The sequence below is a fragment of the Lepus europaeus genome, chromosome 18 (assembly GCF_033115175.1).
Source record: "Lepus europaeus isolate LE1 chromosome 18, mLepTim1.pri, whole genome shotgun sequence".
Classification (NCBI taxonomy): domain Eukaryota; kingdom Metazoa; phylum Chordata; class Mammalia; order Lagomorpha; family Leporidae; genus Lepus; species Lepus europaeus.
The window spans coordinates 19,807,457-19,831,766 of record NC_084844.1 but is presented as its reverse complement, the minus strand read 5'-3'; the positions used below and the strand labels follow the sequence as shown (position 1 = coordinate 19,831,766).

The 24,310-nt window shown below is 59.5% G+C and overlaps 2 protein-coding genes across 2 annotated transcripts; one reads left to right on the top strand and one right to left on the bottom strand.

Moving 5' to 3' along the window:
- Window positions 1–252: 252 nt before the first annotated feature.
- VAT1 (vesicle amine transport 1) lies at window positions 253–7,135 on the bottom strand. Its single transcript, XM_062174897.1, has 6 exons — window positions 6,678–7,135; window positions 3,252–3,459; window positions 2,475–2,645; window positions 2,296–2,385; window positions 1,593–1,834; window positions 253–1,468 (listed from the first exon to the last, which is right to left on the bottom strand). The coding sequence occupies exons 1-6, from the start codon at window positions 7,083–7,085 to the stop codon at window positions 1,385–1,387; spliced, it is 1,203 nt and encodes a 400-aa protein (XP_062030881.1). The 5' UTR covers window positions 7,086–7,135; the 3' UTR covers window positions 253–1,384.
- A 1,767-nt stretch (window positions 7,136–8,902) lies between these two features.
- On the top strand, window positions 8,903–12,194 carry RND2 (Rho family GTPase 2). The gene is made up of 5 exons (XM_062174915.1): window positions 8,903–9,013; window positions 9,477–9,564; window positions 10,354–10,463; window positions 11,140–11,274; window positions 11,423–12,194. The coding sequence occupies exons 1-5, from the start codon at window positions 8,912–8,914 to the stop codon at window positions 11,669–11,671; spliced, it is 684 nt and encodes a 227-aa protein (XP_062030899.1). The 5' UTR covers window positions 8,903–8,911; the 3' UTR covers window positions 11,672–12,194.
- Window positions 12,195–24,310: the final 12,116 nt, after the last annotated feature.

The following is a 24,310-nucleotide window of genomic DNA, read 5'->3' as shown; positions in this document are numbered from 1 at the left end:
CAGGAAAGGGAGGAAGCGGGAGAGGGAGGGCAGCGCCCCCGCCTTCCCGCCGTCAGCACGGGCCTTCCACAGGCTCGCCTCCCTCTCTACTCTCAGAAGCAGCGGCCAGGAGCCAGGGTTTGGCTTTTTATTGACACAAAAGCAGAAATCGCACTTTCCACGTTTGGGCCTCATGGAGACAATGCAGAGACTGAGCCCTCCCCTCCCCCCCAGCAATGGCTGGGGCAATGACCCTCCCCCCACACACAGCCCCCCAGGCAGGGGGAGTCCCCCTGCCCCACCCCAGCAAGTCCCCACTTTGGTTCCAGTGGCCCGGGTCCTCCCTCGGTCTCCACACCCGAGCTCCATCTCCTGTCAAGGGAATGTGCTTGGATTTTCGCTCTGCTCTGGGGGCTTTGGCTGGGAAATGCCACCCTCATCTCACTCTCCTCGCCCACGATAGAAACGGCCACAGCGAGGGCGACTGCTTCCACCCTCACCCCAAGAGGCCACCCCCCCCCCCCCACTGGCACATACACAGATTTTTGGCAGTGTTGTCGGACTGGGGAGGCATAAAACCCCAGCTCCACCAGAACGAGGCACTGGGGAGTACAGGGGTGAAGGGGGAGGCCAGAGACAGGGCCCTTCCCCGCCCCCACACCAACGCACAGGTTTTCTGTGGCTAAGGCACTGAGAGCAAACGCAGAGGCCTCCGGGAAAGGCGGGGGGTGCCCAGCATCCCGGCAGAGCCATGACCTAGGGGCGCGCGTCTCATTCCTGCCGGAGCGCTAGGAGGCAGCCTTCGTTAAGAGTGACAGGAAACCTGCGGGTGGAATAGGCCCCTTGTGCTTACGAAGCTGGAGACAGAAGACAGGGCTGGGGACCGATCAAGCCCAGGGCTGGCGCTGGTTGGCCCTGGCCGCAGGGACACCAGGGAGAGACAGGGACGAGCCGGACTTACACAGATTGGCCCCGTATCCTGAGCTGACGTTTCAATTCTTTGGGGAGGCGGTGGGGCAGGGGCAGGCGGGAAGATGAGACAGGAAGCACACAGAGCGGGACGGGGAGGGCTTGGCTAACCTTGGCACAAAAGCAGCACAACAGACCCAGTGGGGGGGGGGCAGGGGCAGGGGCAGGAAGCAGCCGGCCTCCCTCTGACCCTCCCTGTCCCCCGGCAGGGCCCTGACATCCAAGTGGTCACTTCCCAACCTCTTCCGAGGGCAGGAAGGGGGGGGCAGCCCTGACCATAGAGAAAAGAACAGGGCAGGGGGGGGGGGTCGCCACTGAGACCTTGGAGGAGGGGGCAGAGCACGATGACGGACAATGGCACGTGACAGTCAGGTGGTCAGGGAGTGGGGCTCATGGACGCTCCTTTCCTGGTCTCAACGTCCCGCGGCCCCTCGCCCTAGTTCGCCTTCTCCGGCCCAGGCACCAGCAGGACCTTGCCCACGTTTTTCTTCTCCTGCATCTGCTTCATGGCATCAGCCACCTGGGGAGGGGGAGGAGACCCTGTTCTCGGTGCCATCGGCCCCCAAGGCCGCCGGCCCTGCCCCCCCCCCCCCGGGACCCCAGTCCTACCCAGGCCCCGCCCCCAGCAAGGCCAGCATGCTCACCTTCTCGAAGGGCCAGACGGAGTCGATGTGGGGTTTGATGCGGCCCTGGTTGTAGAGAGCCAGCAGGCGGGACACCACGCCACTGACCAGCTCCACCTCCCCCTCCAGGTAGCCCAGGTGGAAGCCGCACACAGCCCGGTTGGCCTGCAGCAGCTGCAAGGCTGTCACGCTGAACTGGTTCCACCATGTACGGGCCAGCGCCATCAGGTTCCGCTTGGGGCCTGTCAGCAGGTTGGCCATTCCTGAGGGACAGGGTGACACGGCCTGTGAGTGCAGGTGACAGGTGCCGCCCTGCATGTCTGAGCCCATACTCCTCTGCCTCTTGGTTTTTTGTTTTGTTTTTTTTTTTTAATTAAAATGCAGCTCGCCCAAGAGGCCCAGGGAGGTAGGGCAGAGGGCAGGTGGACTGGTTGGTTTACATCAGAATAATCCCCAGACAGGAGCCCCAAGAGGACACAGAACTGCCGGAATGGCTGGTACCGGGGAGGGCAGTGATCTGACTGCCGTTCCCAACCCTGCCTGCTACAGAGCACAGGTGCGTGGGGCCCGAACACACCGGACCTCTCCTAACCCTGGTGCTCTCTTCAGGGTGCCCGAGTCCCTACCCTTGCTTCTTGCAAAAACCCTACGCCACTACCTGCCAGCCCTCGGACCTGCCCTCCTGCCCCTGACATGTTCTCTCCATCCCTCCCCACCAACTCACCGTAGGTGATGACTTTACCCATGGGCTTGAGGAGGCTGTAGCCCTTGGCAGTATCTGACCCACCCAGAGGGTCCATGACGATGTCCACTCCTGTCACAGAGCAGGAGACCCAGGATCAGGATTCGGGCCCGGAAATCCGTGTCCCCCACCCACCCAGCCCACCGGGCCCCGCCCCCCACCTCGGGGGGAGATCTTCTTGATCTCATCCACGTAGTCGGCCGTGTGGTAGTCGATGGCATGTGTGACTCCATTCTCCTGCAGTGCCTTGTGCTTGCTGGCCGAGGCTGTCCCGAACACCGTCACGTTCTCCACTGTGCGACACAGCTGCACGGCCGCCATGCCCACGCCCCCTGCAGCAAGGGGATAGGGAGTCTCCTAGCAACCGCTCGCCCCCCAAGGACTCGGCCCATCAGCTTCCCTGCACCTAGGCTCATCTCCCGGGACTGCAGAGGAGGTGCCGGCCAAGGACACGTTGCTGACGGCACACCAGGCCGCACTGGTGCCTGAGCGTTACCTCGGCAACCACCCTGCACAGGCCTCTGGGCAGCACAGACCAGGCAGCCTGGTGTTGCCATGACAACAAGCCACACAGGCCACAGGGAAGGAGCCTGGATGGAAATCTAGGTGGGGTGAGGCAGAGGGGTGGGGGAGGGGACTTCGGCAGGCATTGTGGTGCCTCGCGTGGAACCACTGCTTGGGGAACCCACATCCCACTTCAGAGTACTTCCCTGCTTCCGACTCAGCTTCCTGCTAATACCCCTGGGAGGCAGCAGATGACCCAGCAGACGGTGGGCCCCTGCCGTCTGACTGGGAGCCCCAGATGGAGTTCCTGGCTCCGGACTGGCCAAGCCCTGGCTGCTGCACTCATTGGGGAACTGAACCAGTGGATGGGAGATCTCTCTCTCTCTCTCTGTGCTTCCGCCTTTCAAATATAAAAAAAGGAAGGGACCTGTCACCTGCTGCCATGTGTACCAAGACGCTGTGGCCAGGCCGCAGGTTGCCAAAGTCGAAGAGGACCATGTAGGCCGTGATGTAATTGACCAACAGAGCAGCAGCTTCCTCGAAGGTCATGGCCTCGGGCATCAGGAAGGTCTGGGCAGAGGGCACTGTCACCTCCTCTTGCCACATCCCCGACCGGTTCAGCACCATCACGCGGTCCCCTGTCTTGAGAAACAGAAGACGACCATTCAGTCACCCTTTTGTGCGCCCACATGAGACCTGCTGGCTGCGGGGCCCCTGGAGGAGCGGCGGCCGTTGTGACGTTCAGCTGTGCCACTCACCTTTGTCTATGCTCCCAGAGGGCCCAGTCCTACTCCAAGTGCTTCCCCAACACTGCTCAATGCTCACACCGGTTCTTTGAGGTGGACACTGCCCTTAGCTCCACCGGACAGACCTGAGATTATGGGCCACCCCTGGGGGCGAGGAGTTTGCAGTAAACGACATCAAACTGCTTCCATTACAAAAATGGCTCCACCCTTCACTCACAGAGGGACCCTCGGCAAGTAAAAATAGCTTATTTTTAAAAAGGTATTTATCAAGGTAGGTGTTGTGTCAGTGGAGAAAGCCACCACGGGGGCACTCACATCCCAGAGTGCCTGGTTCCAGCCCTGGCTACTCCGTCCTTCCAATCCAGCCCCTTCTAACACATGTGGGAAGCATCAAGTACTTGGGTTCCTGCCACCCCCGTGGGAGACATGGAGAGGTTCCTGGCTCCTGGCTTCAGCCTGGCCTAGCCCCAGGTGTTGCAGACGTTTGGGCAGTAAACAAGCAAACGGAAGATCTCTCTCTCTCCCTGTCAGCCTGCCTTTCAAATAAATAGATAGACCTTAAAATCTGCATGTAGGGCTGGTGTTGTGGTGCAGCTGATCAAACTGCTATTTGCTATACCCACAATTCCATAGGAGAGTGTCGCTTTGAGTCCCAGCTACTCTGATCTGTCACCTGGGAGGCAGCAGGTGACATGTGCTTCAGTCCCCGCTGCCTGTGTGGCAGGCTGGGATGCAGCCGAGGCTCCTGGCTGTGGACTAGCCCAGCCCCAGCTATTGCAAGTATTTGGGGAATGAACCAGTGGATGTAAGATGTGTGTGTGTGTGTGTGTTCTGACTTTCAACTAGATAAAAACAAAATGAAAATGACACCTCCATCCACCGGTTCACCTGGTTCACTCCCCAGATGGCCACAGTGGCCTTGGGAAGTGACGCTGGGATCTGGAACGCACTCCAGGCTCCCCACACGGGGGCGGGAGCTCAGTCACTTGAGCATCGCTGCTGCCTCCCCGGGTCTGCATTAGCAGAAATCTGGAGTCCGAAAGGAGAGGCAGGCACCTTAACACCTGTGCTAAACACCTGCTCTGTTTAATCCTTGTGAGTTCCCGTTTTCCTGTCTGGAAATGAGGGCAATTAAAGAGGATTAAATGGGGGAGAAAATCGCTCACTGATTTTTATCACGGTGTCTGGCGCACAGAAAGCGCCGGGTAATGCTGGCCAGCAACCATGATAACGGCAGCAACAGGCAGGAGTGGGAAGTTGCACCGTCATGTGGTAAGGACCCCACGTGCACGCAGGCTCTGAGCCATTAGGGCTGGGTGTGACCCCCTCAGGAGAAGCTGTATTTGAGCTGGTACCAGGAGCCCAGAGACGGTGCCGGAGGGGCGGAGGACACCCACACACATACACACACCCACACACACACACACGCCAGGGAGAGCCTTTCCCTACTCTCAGCTGCCTACAGGTGGAAACCAGGGCTGAGATAAGTGTTCCCTCCAGGACCACAGCAGCTGGGCTCAGGAAGCAGCAGCATGCAGACAGGTGTGAGTGCCGTGCCGGGGCAATCTGGGTCTGTCTTGGTCCCCGCCAGGAATGACAGGAATTTTGTGGATTCATGGGACAGGATGCGTGAGGGAGAGGTTAGCACCTCCATGCAGGCTGGACATGTCCTCAAGCCCCCACACTCCACTGAGGAGGAGGCCTGTGGTGGGCTGGGAGCCTTCCCGGCCAGTTCTGTCCGGGGATGAGATCTGGGGACCACTGGGAATGTCCTACCCAGATGCAGAAACAGCGCTGGAGAACTGGGAAGACTGGTCAGGTGGGGTCCACCTCTCTGCCCATCGGAGGTCACCACCATGTCAGGAGGGAGAACCCTGCCCACAGAATCCAGGTTCTCACGTGAGGTTGCTCAGGGCAGGATATCCTGGATTTATCAGGCCGAAAGCGTGGGGAGAGGTTAGGTAGGAGGCTTTCAGCAGTAACACAAACTGCAAATATCCGTGCCCCCCCCCCCATCCATTCCTTCTAGCACCTTCTCGGGAGTGGGATCTCTGTACTGAGAGGTCAGTGCAAGGGTGGGGCCACAGCTGATGCAGGGAGCAGCTGTTCGCTGTTTGCGGCAGGCTAAATCCAACAAATCCAGGAAGGCAGCCTCCGAGGAGCCTCTCTTGCAAGGGGCCTGATTTGAAAAGAAACCCCTGAGGACGTGCAGAGAGGCCTCGGCCCAGGTCTCCCACAAAAGTCAGTCATTAGGAACCGTCCCCCGTCCGGGGCTGCGGCGAGGACTGCGAAAACAGACCGGCCTGGCCGGGCTAACCTGCTCTCGGTGCCACACCTTCGCGCACCCCGGGCTGCACCGGCACTGCTCGGGTTTCCGAGGCGGGGGTCCTCCGCCCGGCCAGACGGAGGCCGTTCCGCCCGGAAGTTCCCAAGGGCAGCGCCGGGGTCGCTGCTCGATGGCTGAGTCACGGGAGGAGGAGACACTCGGTCCCCGGGAGCCAAGAGCCCGAGACAAAGATCCGGAACCCCGAGGCCAAACTGGCAGCGGCGGCCGCGGCGGTGCGCGGCTCCGTCTTCCCCGGGATGGGCGTGGCCCCCCTCTCGGGCTCCGCCGGGGGAGGGGCCGCCTCTCGCCCCCGCAGACCACGGGGCTGCATGTGACTGGGGCTCTGGCACGGGCCCCGCGCCCCCGCCCAGGCCCGCCGCTGAGCTGCTGAGAGCCCTCGGCGAAGGGGGCCCCAAACGTCACGCGAGGGTCACAGACCCTCACCATCACCCGAGGGCTGTAGAGGGGGCAGGGGCACAGGTGAGGTCTCACTGGGGGAGTGGTACGGGGTGGGGGTAGAGGTCATCGCGCGCATGCGCAGGGCGCCTCATTGTTCCCCCCACCACCGCTTCTGGGCGGCGGCCACAAGCGAAATGGTTGGGGAAGGGGCTGACAACTCCATCCATGCACACACACACACAGAACAAAGCTTGCTCTCCGGAGGTCTCAAAGCCCAAGTTCCCTTCCTACGCCTTCCGTGCCCGTCCCCGGGGTTCGCGCCCGCTCCCTGGGCGCTGCCACACCCCCGGCCCCCGCCCACTCCGGCCCCCACGGCCCTGCCCGCTCACCTTGCGGTCGGTGACTCCCTCGCCCACCGCGATCACCTCGCCCGCGCCCTCCATGCCGGGGGTGAGGGGCGGCGGCGGCAGCCGGTCGTACAGCCCCTGCCGAGCCATGAGGTCGGCGAAGTTGAGCCCGCAGGCCCGGACGCGCAGCGTCAGCTGCCCGGGCCCGGGGGCCGGAGGCGCGGCCGGCCGGCTCTGCAGCTTCACCTTGTCGTAGCCGCCGAAGCCCGTGAGCACCAGGCAGCGCAGCGGCGGCGGCGGGGCTGCAGCCGCCCCTTCGGAGGCCACGGGCGGCTGGGGGTCGCTCGCCGCCTCGGCTTTCGGGGGCTGAGAAGTGGCGTCTTCCCCGGCCCCTGCCTCGGCCGCCGCCACCACGGCGGCCGCCTCGGCCACCTCTCTCTCGGCGGACATGGCTGGGACTCCCGACGTGCGCGCACAGCTGGACCGAGGGTGCACAGCTGGGGAGGGCGGGGCGCGCGGCGGGAGGAGCCGCGGCTGCGGGCTGCGGGCTGCGGGAAGCGGGGCGGGGCCGGGGCGGGGCCGGGGGCGGGAGGAGCCGCGGCTGCGCGCAGCGGGGCGGGGCGGGGGCGGGGCGGGGGCGGGGCCTCGCGCGCCGACTTAAAGGGCCACGGCCGAGGCCGCGAGAGCGCCGGGGGGCAGGCGGTGGACCTGTGCGGGCAGACGCACGAGGGGACATCCTTGGGGTCGTGCAACACCGCGACTCGACTGATTTATTCATAGTAAGCCTTATGTCAATTTAAAGCTATCAACCCCAAATCCTGAGCGTGCACCAGATTTGGGGAGCCAGCCACCTGTGGACGAGAACCCTAATCGTGACTCAGGCCCTGGCTCTACTCCTAAGTAACCCAGGCAGGGATCACTCGCTGTGGTCTTACAGTGCTGAAGTAGGAGCAAGGAGGCCGAACATTCAAGGCGTTCTGACCTGGTTGATGCTGTGTCTCGTTTTCCCTTCTACAACATGGTTACAATGCTGGCGCCCCAGTTTTCTCTACAGGGTTATGTAGGAGAAGACAAAATTAAATCAAGTATCTTCCACTTCAGGATGCACTTTTCAAAGGTGGGGCCGGTGCTGTGGTGTAACAGGTAAAGCTGTCGCTTTATGGGCACCGGTTCGAGTCTCGGCTGCTCCACTTCCAATGCAGCCCAAGTCCTTGGGCCCCTGCACCCACGTAGGAGACCCAGAAGAAGCTCCTGGCTCCTGGTTTCGGCCTTGCCCAGCCCTGGCCGTGTGGTCATCTGTGGAGTGAACCAGGGGATGGGAGATCTCTCTCCAACTTTGCCTTTTAATTAATGCAATAGATCTTTTTAAAAAGGGTAAATGATGCCATGCAAATGGGAAACAGTGGCTTGATTATTGGTCCCTGAATCGAGCCTGAAGTGACTTTGGCTCTAGGCTCTGGCTCCCGCAGAGCTGTCAGCTCTCACTGTCCCTGTCTCCCGGAGCATCCGCCAGAGGACGCAGCTCTCCCGAAACTGGAGGAGCTCGGTGCAGGCTCCCCGCTGGCCCAGGCCTGCCGTCGTCACCCCGCACTCGGACCCCGCCGCACGTCGTCACGGGGACGCAAAGCCACCGAGTCAGCGCCCTTTGTACGGAAGTGTTGGAGTCCGTACCCGCGTGTCATCGGGACCCCGGCCAGGACGTGAGCGTGGAGGCGGGAGCCGAAGCCGAAACGACTCGCTCCTCCCTTTGCCGTCTCACGCCCCCCTGTGTTCAGGAAGTGGATGGCCGCCACGGCGCGTGTCCGCACTAACACACCTGCATGCACGCAGGGCCACCCCGAAAGCCCGAGCCCCGCGCGTGGGCCGCTCCCACTCCGCCCCTCGGAACTTCACCCAGACTCGGCCCCCCGACCCCATCCCCAAGGAAGCCAAGCCCGGCGCTGCCTGCGTCAACCCAGCAGGGGCCCCTGACCCCTGAGAGTCCACGAGCTCGCCGCAACCCGGATCCCCGCCCTCCGCTCCCCAAGCTCCGCCCACATCTCCTGGGCCCCGCCCCCGGCTGCGCGGGTGGGAGGCGGGGCCGGGGGCGCGGCCGCCGGGCTGGGGGCGGGGCGTGGGGGGGCCGCGGCCCCGGGCGGGGGCTCGGCGCGGGCCCGCGAGATGCCGGTGTCGGCGGCCCGAGCGGCTGCAGCTGCAGCGGCGGGGGAGGCGGCGGCGCAGGCGGCGGCGGGGCCCGGGAGGGGGGCGACGTGGGGGGCCGGCGAGTAGCCGGGACTATGGAGGGGCAGAGCGGCCGTTGCAAGATCGTGGTGGTGGGGGACGCAGAGTGCGGCAAGACGGCGCTGCTGCAGGTGTTCGCCAAGGACGCCTACCCCGGGGTGAGGGGCCGGCGCCGTGGGAGGGGGGCGCTGGGGCTGCCGGAGGAGGGGGTGACGGGAGCCCGAGGGTGAAAGGGAACCGATGCCGGGGTTACCGGGGGCGAGAGAGCGCGGAACTCGGAGGATGGGGGAGGCGTTGGGGGCTTCGGGAGCACTGCGGAGGACTGGGGTGGGAGGACTCAGGAGCAGAGTGCGGTGGACTGGGCTGGCGAGACGCGGAGGGTCTGGGAGGGAGCGCCCGGACGATGCTGCAGGTCCTGGGCCGAGGACAGCGGACGAACTAGGGGCCGAGCGGCCGGGAGGGGCCTGGGAGCCTAGCGCGGATTCCGCGGCGGCGGCAGCTCCCAGGATCTCCCCTTCACCCACCCCCGGAGCAACTTGTGTGCAGGGCCGGGCCGGGCCGGGTGTGGGTGTGAGGAGGGCATTGGTCTGGGAGTCTCATCTTGACCCTGCGTGTCTGCAGAGTTATGTCCCCACCGTGTTTGAGAACTACACCGCCAGCTTCGAGATCGACCAGCGCCGCATTGAGCTCAACATGTGGGACACTTCAGGTAGCCAGGTCCCTCGGGGTCACCCTGACTTCCAAGGGCCCCCACCTTAGATTTCGGGTCGCCCCACCCCACCCCACCCATCCAATTCCAGGAGGAAGGAAAACCGAGTTTGTTTAAAGTTAGGGAAACTGAGGCAGGACTTGCTGAGCCTGGCAGAAGCCCAGACCTGAGGGAGAAAGCCCCTCGGCTGGGTTCCGCCTCCCTGGAAGAGCCGGGAAGGAGGGGCTTCTGTTTGGGGACGGTGTTTCTTAGAAGACAGGACCGAGCGTAGAAAAGACACGGATTTTCGTGGTGGGGGTAGGTGGCGTCTAGTCTGAACTAGAGAAATCTGCGATCAAGTCCCAGAGGGAGGGAGAGCACTTGCCCGCCCCTGCTCCTTCCCGCCCCCAGTGTGGAGGGGTTTATGTTTCCATGCACTCTCCCCCCCCGGGGGGGGGGGCTTCAGAAGATGCCCTGCAAAGCCTCGGAAAGTGCATGCCGGATGTTGCCAGAATATTCGTGGCTTTCATGAGCTTCGTCAAGGGGCCCCAAACTCAGGGAAGATATAGAATGGTTACTTTTCGAGGCCTCTAGGGAAGCAGAGAGCGGTTCCCTGCCTGGATCGAGTCCCCTCTGCTCGGCTGCTCTCTGGCCCGCAGAAACCACAGCCTCCCTGGCAGGTCCTAAGCTTCTTCTTTCCATTCTCTGCTCCCACACCCTGGATCAGGACTTCTAGGGCCCCCGATCCCCTCCCATGCCCCGCATCCACTCAGCCCCCTGTCTGTTCCTTCACTCCCCGTCTCCTCTCAGGTTCTTCGTACTACGATAATGTCCGGCCTCTGGCCTATCCTGACTCAGACGCCGTGCTCATCTGCTTCGACATTAGCCGGCCAGAAACACTGGACAGTGTCCTCAAGAAGGTGGGAGCCCGGGGGAGCAGGACAGCCGGACAGGGGCACTGGACACCGTGGTCCTGACCAACATGAGTCAGGACGAGGGTGAGGGCTGGGGCACGGCCATCAGCCTGAGAGTGGGGGAAGCACTCACCCTGCCTCGCCCCTACCTCCCACTCCTCCTGTCCTTCTCTTGACCTCTTGACCCCTGACCCCAGCTGGGAGCTCAGAGCTGCTTACCAAATGCAGCCAGAGGAGATGGGGAGATGCGGAGAGCCGGAGGTGTTCTCAATGATTGCTCTTGTGCCCCCCATCTCCCTGGGTGTGGGAGCCCCAGATGGAGGGGCTTAGGAAAGCCCTGTGGCCTCCTCTAGGCCCCTATTTCCATGAGAAAGGCCCATGGTGAATGGACAGAAGTCAGGAGGGCAGCCCCAGCTCCCAGCGGGGAGGGAGGATTGGTCTGTTCCCAGAGGAGTGATGGGAAAAGGGAGTCCCACGCTGGCTGACCCTTCGTGGTCACTGACGGAGAAAGAGGGACCCCCAGCCCCGCCCGACTCCTCCCTCTCTCCCCGCCCACTGGCACCTCCTGCCCCACATGGGAGGGCCCCAAGGGGTACTGGGTTTTGCATGCCGTGTGGAAGGTAGGGCTTCCTCTTGGACCTCCCTCTAACCCTCCACCATTCCGTTTTCTTCCCCCGAACAGTGGCAAGGGGAGGCTCAGGAGTTCTGCCCCAACGCCAAGGTTGTGCTTGTTGGCTGCAAACTGGACATGAGGACCGACCTGGCCACGCTGAGGGAGCTGTCCAAGCAGAGGCTTATCCCGGTTACCCATGAGCAGGTGGGACCCTTGACCTCTGGTCTAACCCAGCTGAGGCCTCTCACCGCGTCCCCTCAGTCTCCCTACCTGGCCCGCGCCTCTGTCCTCCAGGCCCCTCCCCCTGCAGCTGGCTGAACCCCTTCCCTTCTCCCATGTGCTTCGTCCCCAGGGCACTGTTCTGGCCAAGCAGGTGGGGGCCGTGTCCTACGTTGAGTGCTCTTCCCGGTCCTCTGAGCGCAGCGTCAGGGATGTCTTCCACGTGGCCACAGTGGCCTCCCTTGGCCGTGGCCACAGGCAGCTGCGCCGTACTGACTCACGCAGGGGACTGCAGCGATCAGCCCAGCTTTCAGGGCGGCCAGACAGAGGGAGCGAGGGCGAGATGCACAAGGATAGAGCCAAGAGCTGCAACCTCATGTGAGGGGCTGGGGAGGGGCGGCCGGGCAACAGGTTCCTTCTGACCTCCTGACCCCAGCTGGGTGGCCAGGGGCAGCAGGATCCATTCTCCTGAGCAGGGGGGCTGGAGGGCAGAGAGGTGTCCCCGGTCCCCACAGTCACCCCTCCGTCTCCACTGGAAGTCGAGGGGGCTAACGGGGAGCAGGTATCAGCTGCATGAACTGGGGTGTGGCATATGGGGGCTAGGAGATCTGGCAACAGCAATGACCTTGACTGAGTCTTATATTTGAAGGGTACCTTTCCTCCCCGTAGCCTGGCTGGCTTCCTTCCCTCGGGAAAGTGTCCATCCCACGATTTTCTCTTCCGCTCCTCTCACTTCTACAGCTGTTCTCACACCTCCTAACCTCCAGGCCACATGCACTACATTAAAATGCAAGGAGAAGCCCCACCCCACCCCACCAGTCCCAGCTGCCCGTCCCCTGCACCCCTAGTCCCCCAATAAAGCCCATGTCCATGGAAAACGGCTGTGGCTTTAGTTTTATTGCTTGCTTCTTTTTTTTTTTTTTTTAAAACTAAACTACCAGCCTCTAGTAGGAGGAGAAGCTAGACCTGAGGGTGTTTCCTGTCCATGCCCACAGAGGGAGCAGAGGAAGAGCCGGGTGTGGGTCAGAGGAGTCCTTTCGTAGCCAGAGGGGGGCGAACTGCCGTGTCTTGGCACCGTTCACCTCCTTAATGAGGGGAACAATCCTCAGGCCACTGGGGGGTGGTCTTAGAGTGGGCAGAGGCGCAGTTCATCAGTCCAGGGTGGGGGCAGGGGTCTCCACTAGCCAGGGAGCATCTGTCTCCACCCCTGGCTTGCAGCCTGCAGGTGCCCTGGGGCAGGGAGGGCATCGCAAGCATCCACATCACAGGAGCTGGACTTTCCCCATGGGGCAGCTTGATGCTGGGGTCTCCTCTCTTTCCATCCTGAGATCCTTGAGGATTTGGGGGCATCAGCCGGGTGCCTAGGGTCACCCCCCCTCTAGAGAAGGAAAGCCGTGGAGGGGCCAGCCGGGGCGCTGCTTGTCAGGCAGGACAGTGCTGGTCTGTGTTCTCGGGAGTCTGGTTTCAGACTGTCCTGTATTCCCTGCCTGGCTCTGGTCCCACTGGCCTCTTTTCGGTGACATTCTCCCCCAGGAACCGTTCCTTGCTGTCCCCTCCCCCAGCCCCAGCCCGGTGAGGGAACACAGACCTTACCCCCCCACAGGTGACCGCCCCCCCTAATCCACAGCCCACTCCTCCCTCATTCAGCAGATCTGAGCTGAGCACCTGCTGTGTGCCACTCACTGTCTTAGGTTCCCCAGCAGAGGCCCACCCCGTGGGACAGGGGCGAGAAGTTTCCCGGGTGTGGGGGAGTCTGGGATGTCTACACAGGTAGGGGCTGCTGGGGGCACCGTATAAGGAGGAGGAGGTGGCCTGGGAGCCAGGCCCCCCTGGAGGGCTGAAAAGGAGCTTGCCAGGCAGGGGAGGGGTTGGAAGGAAAGGAGCTCTGGGCAGAGGGTACAGAATGTGCGAACACGGGGAGGTGAGAAGGAGCGGGCAGGATCGGGGCTCTGCGGGCAGAGAGAGCAGCAGACAAGGCTGGAAGGTGTTGAGGCTCCTGCGGGGCTCACAGGGACCCCGGACTTCATTCTCAGGGTGCGTGGGGCCCCCAGAAAGCTCGACAGGGTGCAGTGATGACGTTTGGATTTGGGCTGGATGCTTATCTGGATGAGGAGTCCGACACTGGAGGATTCGGCTCTGAGATGTGTCTTTTCACATGGCTCCTCCTTTCCCTACGGCAGCCCCCAGTCCTGGGACAAGGAATCTACCCATCCCCTGGCTTGTCAGGCCCGCCCCCAGCCCCGGAAGTCAGCCTCAAGGATTCTGGGATAACTTCAAGGGCACTGGGCATCCCACCTCCTCAAACTGAGACCTGATTTGGGGGCTGAAGCTGAGGCCGCTCCCTCCACCCCCACCTCGAGGACCTAGGGTTCTGGCCTGAGGACAGGAGGAGAGGGCTGGGTGAGGCTCTGGCTGTGCTGTCAAAACCGATTTGGGATTTGGGGCCCACTGCTTCTCATTCTCTTCGGCCTTCTGGGCTCAAGGCGGCAGCCAGCAGAGTGTGGGGTGCTGTGCCCCCTCTTCTCTCAACTTCCCTCTCCTGCCACTCGCACTCAGGGAATGCAAATGCATCTAACATCCACCTCAAGCAAACATAATTAGGAAGATGAATCAGCTGCAGGAACCCCCAAAGTTTAATCCATTTCCAAAGCGCCGGGAACAGACTCGGGTCCCTTCGGCAGGGCTGAGTTGCCAGACGTTGTATTTCCAGGGAAGGGGCTCCCACAGGGTGGGAGCAGGGAGTGGGGCCGCTCCTTGGTCTCAGGGGCCCCTGCAGGCTGGAGGGAGGGGACCCTGCTCCCGCCCCCAGCCCAGATGCCAAGTCAGGCCCAACTTCCTCCTCTGCACTGTTTCCCCCACAAATTAGACACCCATTTGGGAAACAATGTAGCCTCATTAATCATTTAATGAAATAAACAACTAATCATGCTGTGATGCTGCCAGTGTTTCTTAACCTTTGCAATCAGCCTGCCTACGAGGGGGCGGGGGCACCGTGGGGAGCAGGGGGGACTCCCTCTAGCCCCCGAAACTCTGACAGCGGCTTCTCTCTGGTGACTCCAGTCCCCTCAGGAGAGACAGCCCTGGGGAGGGCCTGACATTCGCAGGCAAGTTGCAGGGTCTGGGTCCAGCCCTGTCGCTTCCTCCCTGGGGAGCCAACATCTGTCTGAACCTCAGTTCTCTCACCTAGAGAAGGGGCCAGATCACCACGTGTGTTGTTGTTGAAGAAGAATCAGAAGAGGAAACATCTTAGAAAAGCTGCTTGGCCTTTTTTTTTTTTTTTTTTTTTTTAAGGATTTATTTATTTATTTGTAAGAGTTACAGAGAGACAGGGGGAGGCAGAGACAGAGAGAGCCAATCTTCGGTTCACTCCACAAATGGCTGCAACAGCTGGGGCCAAGGTAGGTGGAAGCCAGGAGCTTTGTCTGGGTCTCTCACATGGGTAACAGGGGCCCAAACACATGGGCCATCCTCCACTGCTTTCCCAGGCCATAGCAGAGAGCTGGATCAGAAGTGGAGCAGCTGGAACTCGAACCGGTGTCCACACGGGATGCCGGTGTCGCAGGGGGCGGCCTCACCCACCACACCACTACCTTTGGAAGGGCCTGAGCTCTGCCTGCCTCTATTCTCTCTAACCAAGATTTGCAGGCTTGAGTGCTTCTGAGCTGAGGGAATCAGGAAAGACTTCTTGGAGGGGGTGTTTTGTGCTGGGATTTCAAAGCTGGAGGAGAGCCAGGAGGGGAGGTGGCTGCATCTTCCCACACCTCTCCGGGGGGCTGGGGGGAGCGCCAGTGACTCCTCCACAGGCTGAGGTCCTCTGAGCTCCCTCACTACTTTTCCTGAAGTCTCTGGGTGAGAACCCCCTGTTGCCATAGTAACCCCACCCCAGATACACTCAGTTCAGTCCTGCGGGCTGAGGAAGGTGGGGAGGGCGGGGGGGGGGGGCGGGAAGGAGTCAGGTCCCTAAGTCATGCTCTTCATTTCCCACCCCACACTCTCTTCCCCAGAAGGGGCTCCGTGCTTTGTTCTGAGAGTTCTACCCAGGGTGGCTCCTCTCCTGCCTCCCTCCTTCCAGCTGGGCTCCCAGGTATTTTCTCTCTTCCAGGTGAGGGTCTGAGTGTGTGTGTGTGTGGGGGGGGGCTCCCAGGCTGCTACCCCCCAGCAGCTGGAGAGACAAGAGAGACCTGTATTTAAGTGCCCCTCCCCCAAGAAAATGCCTCTGCTGTTGACTCCTAAATAACAGATGTCTGTCTGCATATTAATGAGATCGGACGAATAATTGGTGAGTTTTTCATTCAGTGTCAGAATGAACCCAGAGGCCTTATGTTTGTGCACACAGACACCCCCTCGCCCCCACCCCAGCTCTCCCTCCCCCCAGTGCACAATGGAACAGAGGCGGCAGGCTTGAGCCACAGAGGGGAGGGGCAGATGGGAACTGGGCAGGGGTGTCAGCAGGAGGGAGACCCCCGTGGTCTGTGTGTGTCGGGTCTCTGGATCACTGCCTTCCCATCCATGCCAGGGGCCAAGCTGGCATCGGTGAGACAGCAGCACCCGGCAGGAGGGACCAAGGCACAGGTAGGAGAGGGTTCTGGGGGGGGAGGAAGTGGCCTCCTTCAAGGAGGCTGTGTCTCATTGGAGTCCGGAATTCACGAGCCCCTTACCTTGTGTCACACCCTGTGCCAGGGTGTGAGGTGTATGAACCGAGGTTTGGGAATCAGCTGGGTGCCCTTGTGCAAGTTACTCAACCTCTCTGAGCCTCGCAGAACGTGCGGTTCGCAAGACTGAAAGGAGGTGTGTGTCTCGAGTGTTCTGTCAGCGCCTGGGTCACGTGGGCCCCAGCGCCCCCTGCCAGACCACCTTTGTTAGGGCAGGGGTTAAGCAGAGGGTTCCTAAACTGTCCTACATGTGCAGATACTGAGGTCAGACAGGCAGGCGGGAGGGGGGGCCAAGGCCAAGAGCGAGCCGGAACCGGGAAGGGAGACTGCACTGCAGGGCAGTGACCGGAGCCGGGAACCTGGAGTCTCGAAGGCCCAGTTCTGCCACAGATTTGCCGTTTGACCTGAGAGTCTCGTGTCCTCTTAGCACCTCTGCCAAATGGGGGGTGGGGCGGGCTGCTCTCTAAGGCCCCTTCTCATTGTGTGAGGACAAGAGTGCCAGCGTCCCGAGGAGCCCAGGGGAGGGGGGAGGCGGCTGCCCACCCCCCAGCGCGATCGTCCATCAGTCACTTGTGCTCTGTCTGCTCTCTCCCCGGGTAAATGGATCTGCTGCGCCAGCAAACAACTGTCCATTGTGTCCTAATGAGGGACGAGCAGGGAAAACCAATCACTTAGGATGCAAATGAGCCTCCTCGAACTCACTGAGTGCCTCTCTTCTGCCCAGAGCAGGGCGCCGCCCCGGTTGGGCCTCTCTCCGAGCCCCAGTTCCCATCTGGTCCCGCAGGAGGAGGAGGGGAGGCTGGACTGGCCACTCCCAGCTCCTCTCCCCGCCCTGGCTGCGTTTTTGTTGTTTTCTAGAAAGTGAATGTAAAATCATGTCACATGTAATTGCCCCTTTACAAAATATATATTTATATTTGAAAGTCAGAGAGAGAGAGCTCCCACCTGCTCCACCCATGCCCACAATGGCCAGATTGGGCAGGGCCCTCGCGAGTGGCGGGAACCCAGTGGCTGGAGCCATCGCCTGGCATCGTGTGCATTCACTGTGCGGAGCACCCAGCATGCTTCAGAGGGGAAGGGATGATGGCGCTGGCGTGGGTGAGGGGGCTGGGGGAAGAGGGTCAGCCCCATGGCTTAGGATGGCGCCCGAAGGCTTGGCCTTGGTGGGAGGGAGATCCGCCCTCGGGGGCCTTGGCCTCTCCTGTAGGAAGGGACCAGCTGAGCTCTGGGGGGCTCCCCAACTATTTCTCGGGCAGAGGCGGCTCTTGCACAGATCTTGGTCTCCATGGCTTTCAGAGCCCCCCACCCCGCTGGCTTGGGGGTGATCCCATCAGCAGACTTCCCACCTTTGCCTCCAGGGAAAACCTCGCTTCACCAGGCTCCAGGGGCAGGGAGGCACACCAGCTTGTTCAGGGCCCAGCCTCTCCACTGCCTCCACCATAACCTGAGTTTCTCTTGCGCAGTGTACCTTGCCATTTGGGGTTATGTGGTTTCGAAGAGGAAACAAACATCTGCTCAGCTGTGTGCCTGTGCTACCCTCTCCCCTCCCTCATCTAGGACACGCGGTGATGCTTAAACACACACACACACACACACACAAACCCCAAACCCAGGTGGGATGAACCAGTGCCAAGCGCTGCAGCATTGCGGGAAAAAACCACAGGCTTTACAGGGTCACAGCTTTCTTTCATCTTCTTCCCCAACCCTATCCGTCTCCACGGGAGCCCACACTCCCTCCAGACGTGGCCCAGACATCATAATGAGGGCATTTCCTTCGGTGGCCTAATGAATGGGGACTCCGGGCTGGTCATTTTCAGGTCTGCCAGCAGCTCACTGAGTGTGCAAGGCCTTGGGCCTCAGTTTTCTCACCTGTAAAGTGGGGTTAGCAATCTTTAGAGAGAAGACACAGGTAATGGCTGTGGCAGTGCTTTGAACTCACAAAGCAGTCATCACAAACACCTTAATTATAGCCCAGTGATGGCAGCAGCAGGCTCTCTGTCTGCCCTGAGGTCAGCCTGGAGAAGGCCTCCCTGATGGACAGGGAGTCTGATGTTGTCTGGGTGTGGGAGCTGGTTGGTTAATCACAGATGGGAGGCAAAAGAATCAAAGAGGAAATCCGTAGGTGTGGGTTTAGAAGAGGAAGCGCTGTTGGAGCCCTTATATTGTTTTTGGAGCGGATCAGGGTCCCAGGGTGGAAAGGATCGAAGGGAATAGCACTCCCAGCGGCAGAATGCGGCTGGCTTCCTAAGAGTTCTTGATTGGGAGATCCTTTAGTTCACTGAGCCTTTTCGTTCATCCTTTAGCTCACTTAGCAAATACTCATTGGGTGCCTACCAAAGAGAAAATGATTCTAATCGGGGCCAGTGCTGTGGCCTAGCAGGTTAAGCCACCACCTGTGTTGCCAGCATCCCATACAGGCTCCAATTCAATTCCTGGCTCTTCTACTTCTGATCCAGCTCCCTGCTGTGGCCTGGGAAAACAGTGGAACATGGTCCAAGTACTTTGGGCCCCTGCCCCCACGTGGGAGATCTGGATCAAGCTCCTGGTTCGTGGCTTTGGCCTGACCCAGCCTAGCTATTGTGGCCATTTAGGAAGTGAACCAGCAGATGGAAGATCTCTCTCTCTCTGTAACTTTCAAATAAATAAATAAATTTTAAAAATGACACTAATAGTGCCATAAGGAATTATAAAGGCCTTCTAATTAAATAGAGAAGCTAGAGTATGCCCATGAATAACTTGATGGAAGAAAGCATAAATAAAACAAAACTTCTGGGGTATCTAAAAATGTGTTTATTTACTTGAAAGGCAGGGTGACGGAGATCTTCCATCTGTTGGTTCACTCATCAAATGCCCGCAACAGCTGGGGCTGGGTCAGGCCAAAGCCAGGACCGTGGAATTCCATCTGCGGCTCCCACATGCAGTTGGGCCATCACCTGCAGTCATCCTAAGTGCACTAGCAGGAAGCTGGATCCAAGTGGAGGAGCTGGGAGTCAAACTAGCTCTCAGGTATAAGAGGCTGGCATCCCCAGCAGTGGCTTACACACCATACCACTCCTGTTGTTCTCAGTGGGGAGAGATTTTTGTCCTGGAAAACCTGGAGGGGGCTGCGTGGAGGGGGCAGGGTATGGTCCTGTGGGGATGGCGATCAGAACTCACCAGGGGGAAGACAAGGTTTGGGCAAAATCTATATTTGGAGGCCAGGGTGCCTAAAGCAGCATTGGAAAGCTTGCGTTTGGGTGTGGAATGGAAGGTCAGGGCGGCTGAGAGGGGGCAAGGGTCAGGGCAACGCAGCCTCGCGGAGCCCTCCCATCACCCTCCTCCCCCAGTCCGGCGCTCCTTCCGCCAAGTCTGGCAGCTGGCAGCCCTGTGGAGTCTCCAGGCTCCCTCTTCACTTGGCCAATTCCTCCCCAGCACAAGTCCCCTTCCAGTGGGCAGCGACCGTCCTCCCCCCACTGCCCCCAAACAGCCCTGGAGCTGGAATTCCGCAAGGGTCTCCTGTGGTTTCCTTTCTCACCCGCTGAAGGCCAGAAGTGGATCTGTTCTCCCTGATTTTATTTTATTTTTTAAGATTTATTTATTTGAAAGTCAAAGTGAGAGAGAGGGAGAGAGAGGTCTTCCAATCGCTGGTTCACTCCCCAGAAGGCTGCAATGGCCAGAGCTGTGCCGATCCGAAGCCAGGAGCCAGGAGCTTCTTCTGGGTCTCCCACGTGGGTGCAGGGGCCCAAGGACTTAGGCCATCTTTTACTGCTTTCCCAGGCCATAGCAGAGAGCTGGATCTGAAGTGGAGCAGCCGAATCTTGAACCGGCGCCCGTATGGGATGCCGGTGCTTCAGGCCAGGGCGTTAACCCACTGCGCCACAGCGCTGGCCCCTGTTGTCCCTTTCACATCTCCACACACCAGGCTACCAGAGAACTGGGCACTAGTCCCTGGGTCACCCAGCTTCCTGTGCCTCACTGCCGCCCAGGACAGGTAAGCAGCTAAGGCATTGCAAAGAGCAGGTCTCCCAGCAGTCTGTTTCAGTCTGGGTTCTGCCCCTTCCGTTGTCTGACCTTGGGCAAGTTGCTCGACCCCTCAAGGCTTCATTGTCTTTGTTGGTACTGGGGAGCAGTGCAGGGCTCTGCGGCAAGGACAGTCATCAGCTGCTACTGCCGTGGCTCCTGGGGGCCGGTCCACAGGACCTACGACTGGGTTTCCATTTCCCTCTCTCTTGATTCGGTGTCCTCCTCCTGTCTGTCCTCCGTGGTTTCTCCTGTCACCAGTCTACGGGTCTGCCTGCCTGCTTGTCTCCCTCCAGGCCCACACACGGTGTCTGCTCCCCGTCACAGAGCTGGGCTGTTGCTCACTCTCACAGGGTAAGGGGTTGCTCTCGCCTTGCTTGCCATCAGTCAATAAAGATAAATTACAAAATCATTTGTTTTATTTGTTCTTGTTACCTTGAGGGCTGTCTGAAATTGCCTCGCTTGTGAAAGCCACATTTGCATATCTCTATGCTGGAGTCAAAGGCTGCAGCTGTGGTTTCACTGCATTTAAATATTAATAAAACCTCCTCAACCTCTAGCTGCTGTTTTTTTTTTCCCCAGGCAGTCTGGCCCTTCTGCTCCTAGGTTGCTAATATAATCTAATCTTTGTCCTTTGCTTTGTATTTGCTTAAAGGGCCATTTTGGAGTTAACTGAAGCCAGCTGCTGCAACCCTGCAGCTAAGAACCACTTACCAGCCCACAAACCTTATTTATCCTCAACAGGTCCAAGATTTACCTCTCCTGGAGACAAAAGATTAGGCTGTAGCTAACATTTTACACCAATTAGCAGCCCCTTAACGCTCAGCCAGTGGTTCTCAAACTTGAGCTTGTTGCTGGTTTCTCATTCTGGGTCTGGGTGAGGCCCAAGGATGTGCAGGTCTAGTAGGCTCCTAGGTGATGCTGTTGCCTGCCCACACTCCCGTGCCTCAAGAGCTGCTGCACTGGGTCCCACGTTATACTGCCCTATCACTCTGGGTCCTCAACACTCATGTTCCACAGCCCACCCACGTAACACCGGGGGTCTCTCCAGATCTTGATACCTTCCAGCAGCTCCAGCTGCTCCTGATCGCCCATTCCATCAGCTCTGCCTACACCTCCCCAGTCCCCGCTCTCTATAGGAGCCGGCTGTTTCCAGTTCTTTTCTATTTGTCCAGATTCACTTCTTTATTTTTCCCCTTGTTACGGGCAGACTCCCAGGCTACGTGAAGGAGCTAAGCAGCACGGGAGCATGAAGAGGCCTCTAGCTCAGCCATTTTACTGCTGTTGATAAGTGAGCTTCCACGGTCCCTGGGCCACAGGCCTCATTTTCTCTTGGGTTTGGTTCTGGGTGGATCTGCAGTCCCCCATACCCTGCCCGTCGCTCTGTGCCGCCTGCCTTGGGGCTTGCCTTTATCTCCTGCTTGCAGCCTTCACAGGATACACTCTGGGCAGCTCGCTTCCTTCCGCTCCAACCACCTCAACATTGACTCCTTTTTCTCCTTCATGTCTGAGCCGAAACTTTGTTGATTCCAGGCATTTTTTAGGAAGGAGATAATCGGCGGGAGTTCTCCAGGCCCCCTCCCTGCACTTGCACGATAACCCTCCTTCTCCTGCCTTTCCAGTTTTTCATTTTTTTCCAGAAGTCCATTTTGTGCAGTGAGATAAAGGCAGTACAGGAAGGAGTGTGCAAGTGCCGCTGTGCCCACAGAGAGCTGGGGAATGCGGAGTGGGAAAGTAGGAGCGCATCTTCAGGTCAGAGGTCACAGGAGTGATTTACTTCATCATCAGACACGACTCTTAAACCAGAGCTTGAAGCCGGCGCCGCGGCTCAATAGGCTAATCCTCCGCCTTGCGGCGCCGGCACACCAGGTTCTAGTCCTGGTCGGGGCGCCGGATTCTGTCCCAGTTGCTCCTCTTCCAGTTCAGCTCTCTGCTGTGGCCTGGGAGTGCAGTGGAGGATGGCCCAAGTGCTTGGGCCCTGCACCCGCATAGGAGACCAGAAGCACCTGGCTCCTGGCTTCAGATCAGCATGGTACACCGGCCACAGTGGCCATTGGGGGGTGAACCAAGGGAAAAAGAAGACCTTTCTCTGTCTCTGTCTACTCTGTCAAAAAAAAAAAAAGATTTATTTATTTGAAAGAAATGGGGTGGGGGGTGTCTTCCATCTGCTGGTTCATGTCCTAAATCCCGGCATTTGGCTGAGCCAGGCTGAAATCAGGAACTTCTTCCAGGTCTCCCACATGGGTGGCAGGGGCCCAGGCACTTGGGCCATCTTCCTCTGCTATCCCAGGTGCCTCAGCAGGGAGCTGGATTGGAAGTGGAAAAACTGGGACATGAACCGTTGGCCGTGTGAGATGCTGGTGTCACAGGGCAGGGCTTAGCCTGCTACTCCGCAATGCCGGCTCCCCAGTAGCACTCCTGCTTGCTTCCTGCCTGCCTTTCCTAACACTGAGACCCATCGGTTCCCTGGCAGGTAGACAGGGCCAAGTGTTACAGGTGAGGCTGTGAACTGGAAGGCTCTTACAACTGGGAGGTTGGGTGGGAGTGGAAGCAGTGGCCATGACTCGACCTCCTCAGTCTCTGCCTGACATGGGGCTGTTTTTACCATCTCTCATCCTGGGCCATAAAGGAACTGAGCGCTAGCTCCCCCACAACCCACCCCTCTCCCAAAATTCTCTTTAAGGTGCGATCCAGAGCCTTATGTCCCAGGTTAGTGACTGATGCAAGTGGGAAGCAAATGGTAGGATAAAAAGGCAAGTTCATGGCCGGCACCGCGGCTCACTAGGCTAATCCTCTGCCTTGCGGCGCCGGCACACCAGGTTCTAGTCCCGGTCGGGGCACCAGATTCTGTCCTGGTTGCCCCTCTTCCAGGCCAACTCTCTGCTATGGCCCGGGAGTGCAGTGGAGGATGGCCCAAGTCCTTGGGCCCTGCACCCCATGGGAGACCAGGAGAAGCACCTGGCTCCTGCCATCGGATCAGCGCAGTGCGCTGGCCGCAGCGCACCAAAAGCGGCGGCCATTGGAGGGTGAACCAACAGCAAAAGGAAGACCTTTCTCTCTGTCTCCCTCTACTGTCCACTCTGCCTGTCAAAAAAAAAAAAAAAAAAAAAGGCAGGTTCAGATTCCCATGCAACTATGTCCTAGTTGTGCAAACTCTTGCTGCATTGCCGAAGACTGTGATACAGATGGAGGTAAAATATAATAATGACCATTAGCTCCATTTTATCTACTCTTCCCTCACCACCCCTTCCCTTAAGAATACAGCAGTACTGAACTGTGTGATGATTCCAGAGGACTCCAGTCTGAGCAGTTGTGAGGCTCAGCAAGTGATGTAGTGTTACCTGTGGATTTAGCATGCTGACAGGGACAGGCAGATGTCCCCCTCTGATCGCAATCCCCTAGTTATTTGATCTAACACTAATCTAGGGACACCTGTGAAGGGACTTTGTGGCTATAATTAAGGTTATGGACCCTGAAGGTCAGGAGGTCACCTTGGATTACCTGTTTGGTGCAATCTAATCTTGAGGCTTTAAAAACAGTAAATGTCGGCTGGCGCCGCGGCTCAATAGGCTAATCCTCTGCTTTGTGGTGCCAGCACACCGGGTTCTAGTCCCAGTTGGGGTGCCGGATTCTGTCCCGGTTGCCCCTCCCTCTTCCAGGCCAGCTCTCTGCTATGGCCTGGGAGTGCAGTGGAGGATGGCCCAAGTCCTTAGGCCCCACACCCATATGGGAGACCAGGATAAGCACCTGGCTCCTGGATTCAGATCAGCGCGGTGCACCGGCCGTGGCGGCCATTGGAGGGTGAACCAATGGCAAAAAGGAAGACCTTTCTCTCTGTCTCTCTCTCTCGCTGTCCATCTGCCTGTCAAAAAACAAAAACAAACAAACACAGTGAATGTCTCTGGCAGGAGTTGGAGAGACGGAGCAGTCAGGGAGACTCCACGTGAGAAAAACCTGGCCAGTGCTCGCTGGTTTTGAAGGAGGCGGTAGGGGGGCCGGGAGCCTGGGGATGGAGGTGGTCTCCAGAAGCCGAGAGTGATCGCTGGCCAAGAGCCAGCAGGGAAACAGTGACCCCAGTCCTCCATCTGCAAGGAGCAATTCAGCCAACAACGGGCATGAGCTGGGAAGCAGATTCATCCCCAGAGCCTCCAGAAAGGCGCACGGCCCTGCCAACACCTTGATTTTGGCCTCAGGAAACCCGAAACAAACCGGCTGAGCCACCGAGGCTTCTGACGTACAGAGCTGTGAGGTAAGAAGTCGCTGCACTCTGGACAGTTTGCTATGGCAGCAACAGAAACACCGACCGCCGCAGCGACCCCAGGAAGCAGACGCGACTGCACCCCCAGCACGGAGCAGTGAGGAGGCTGTGA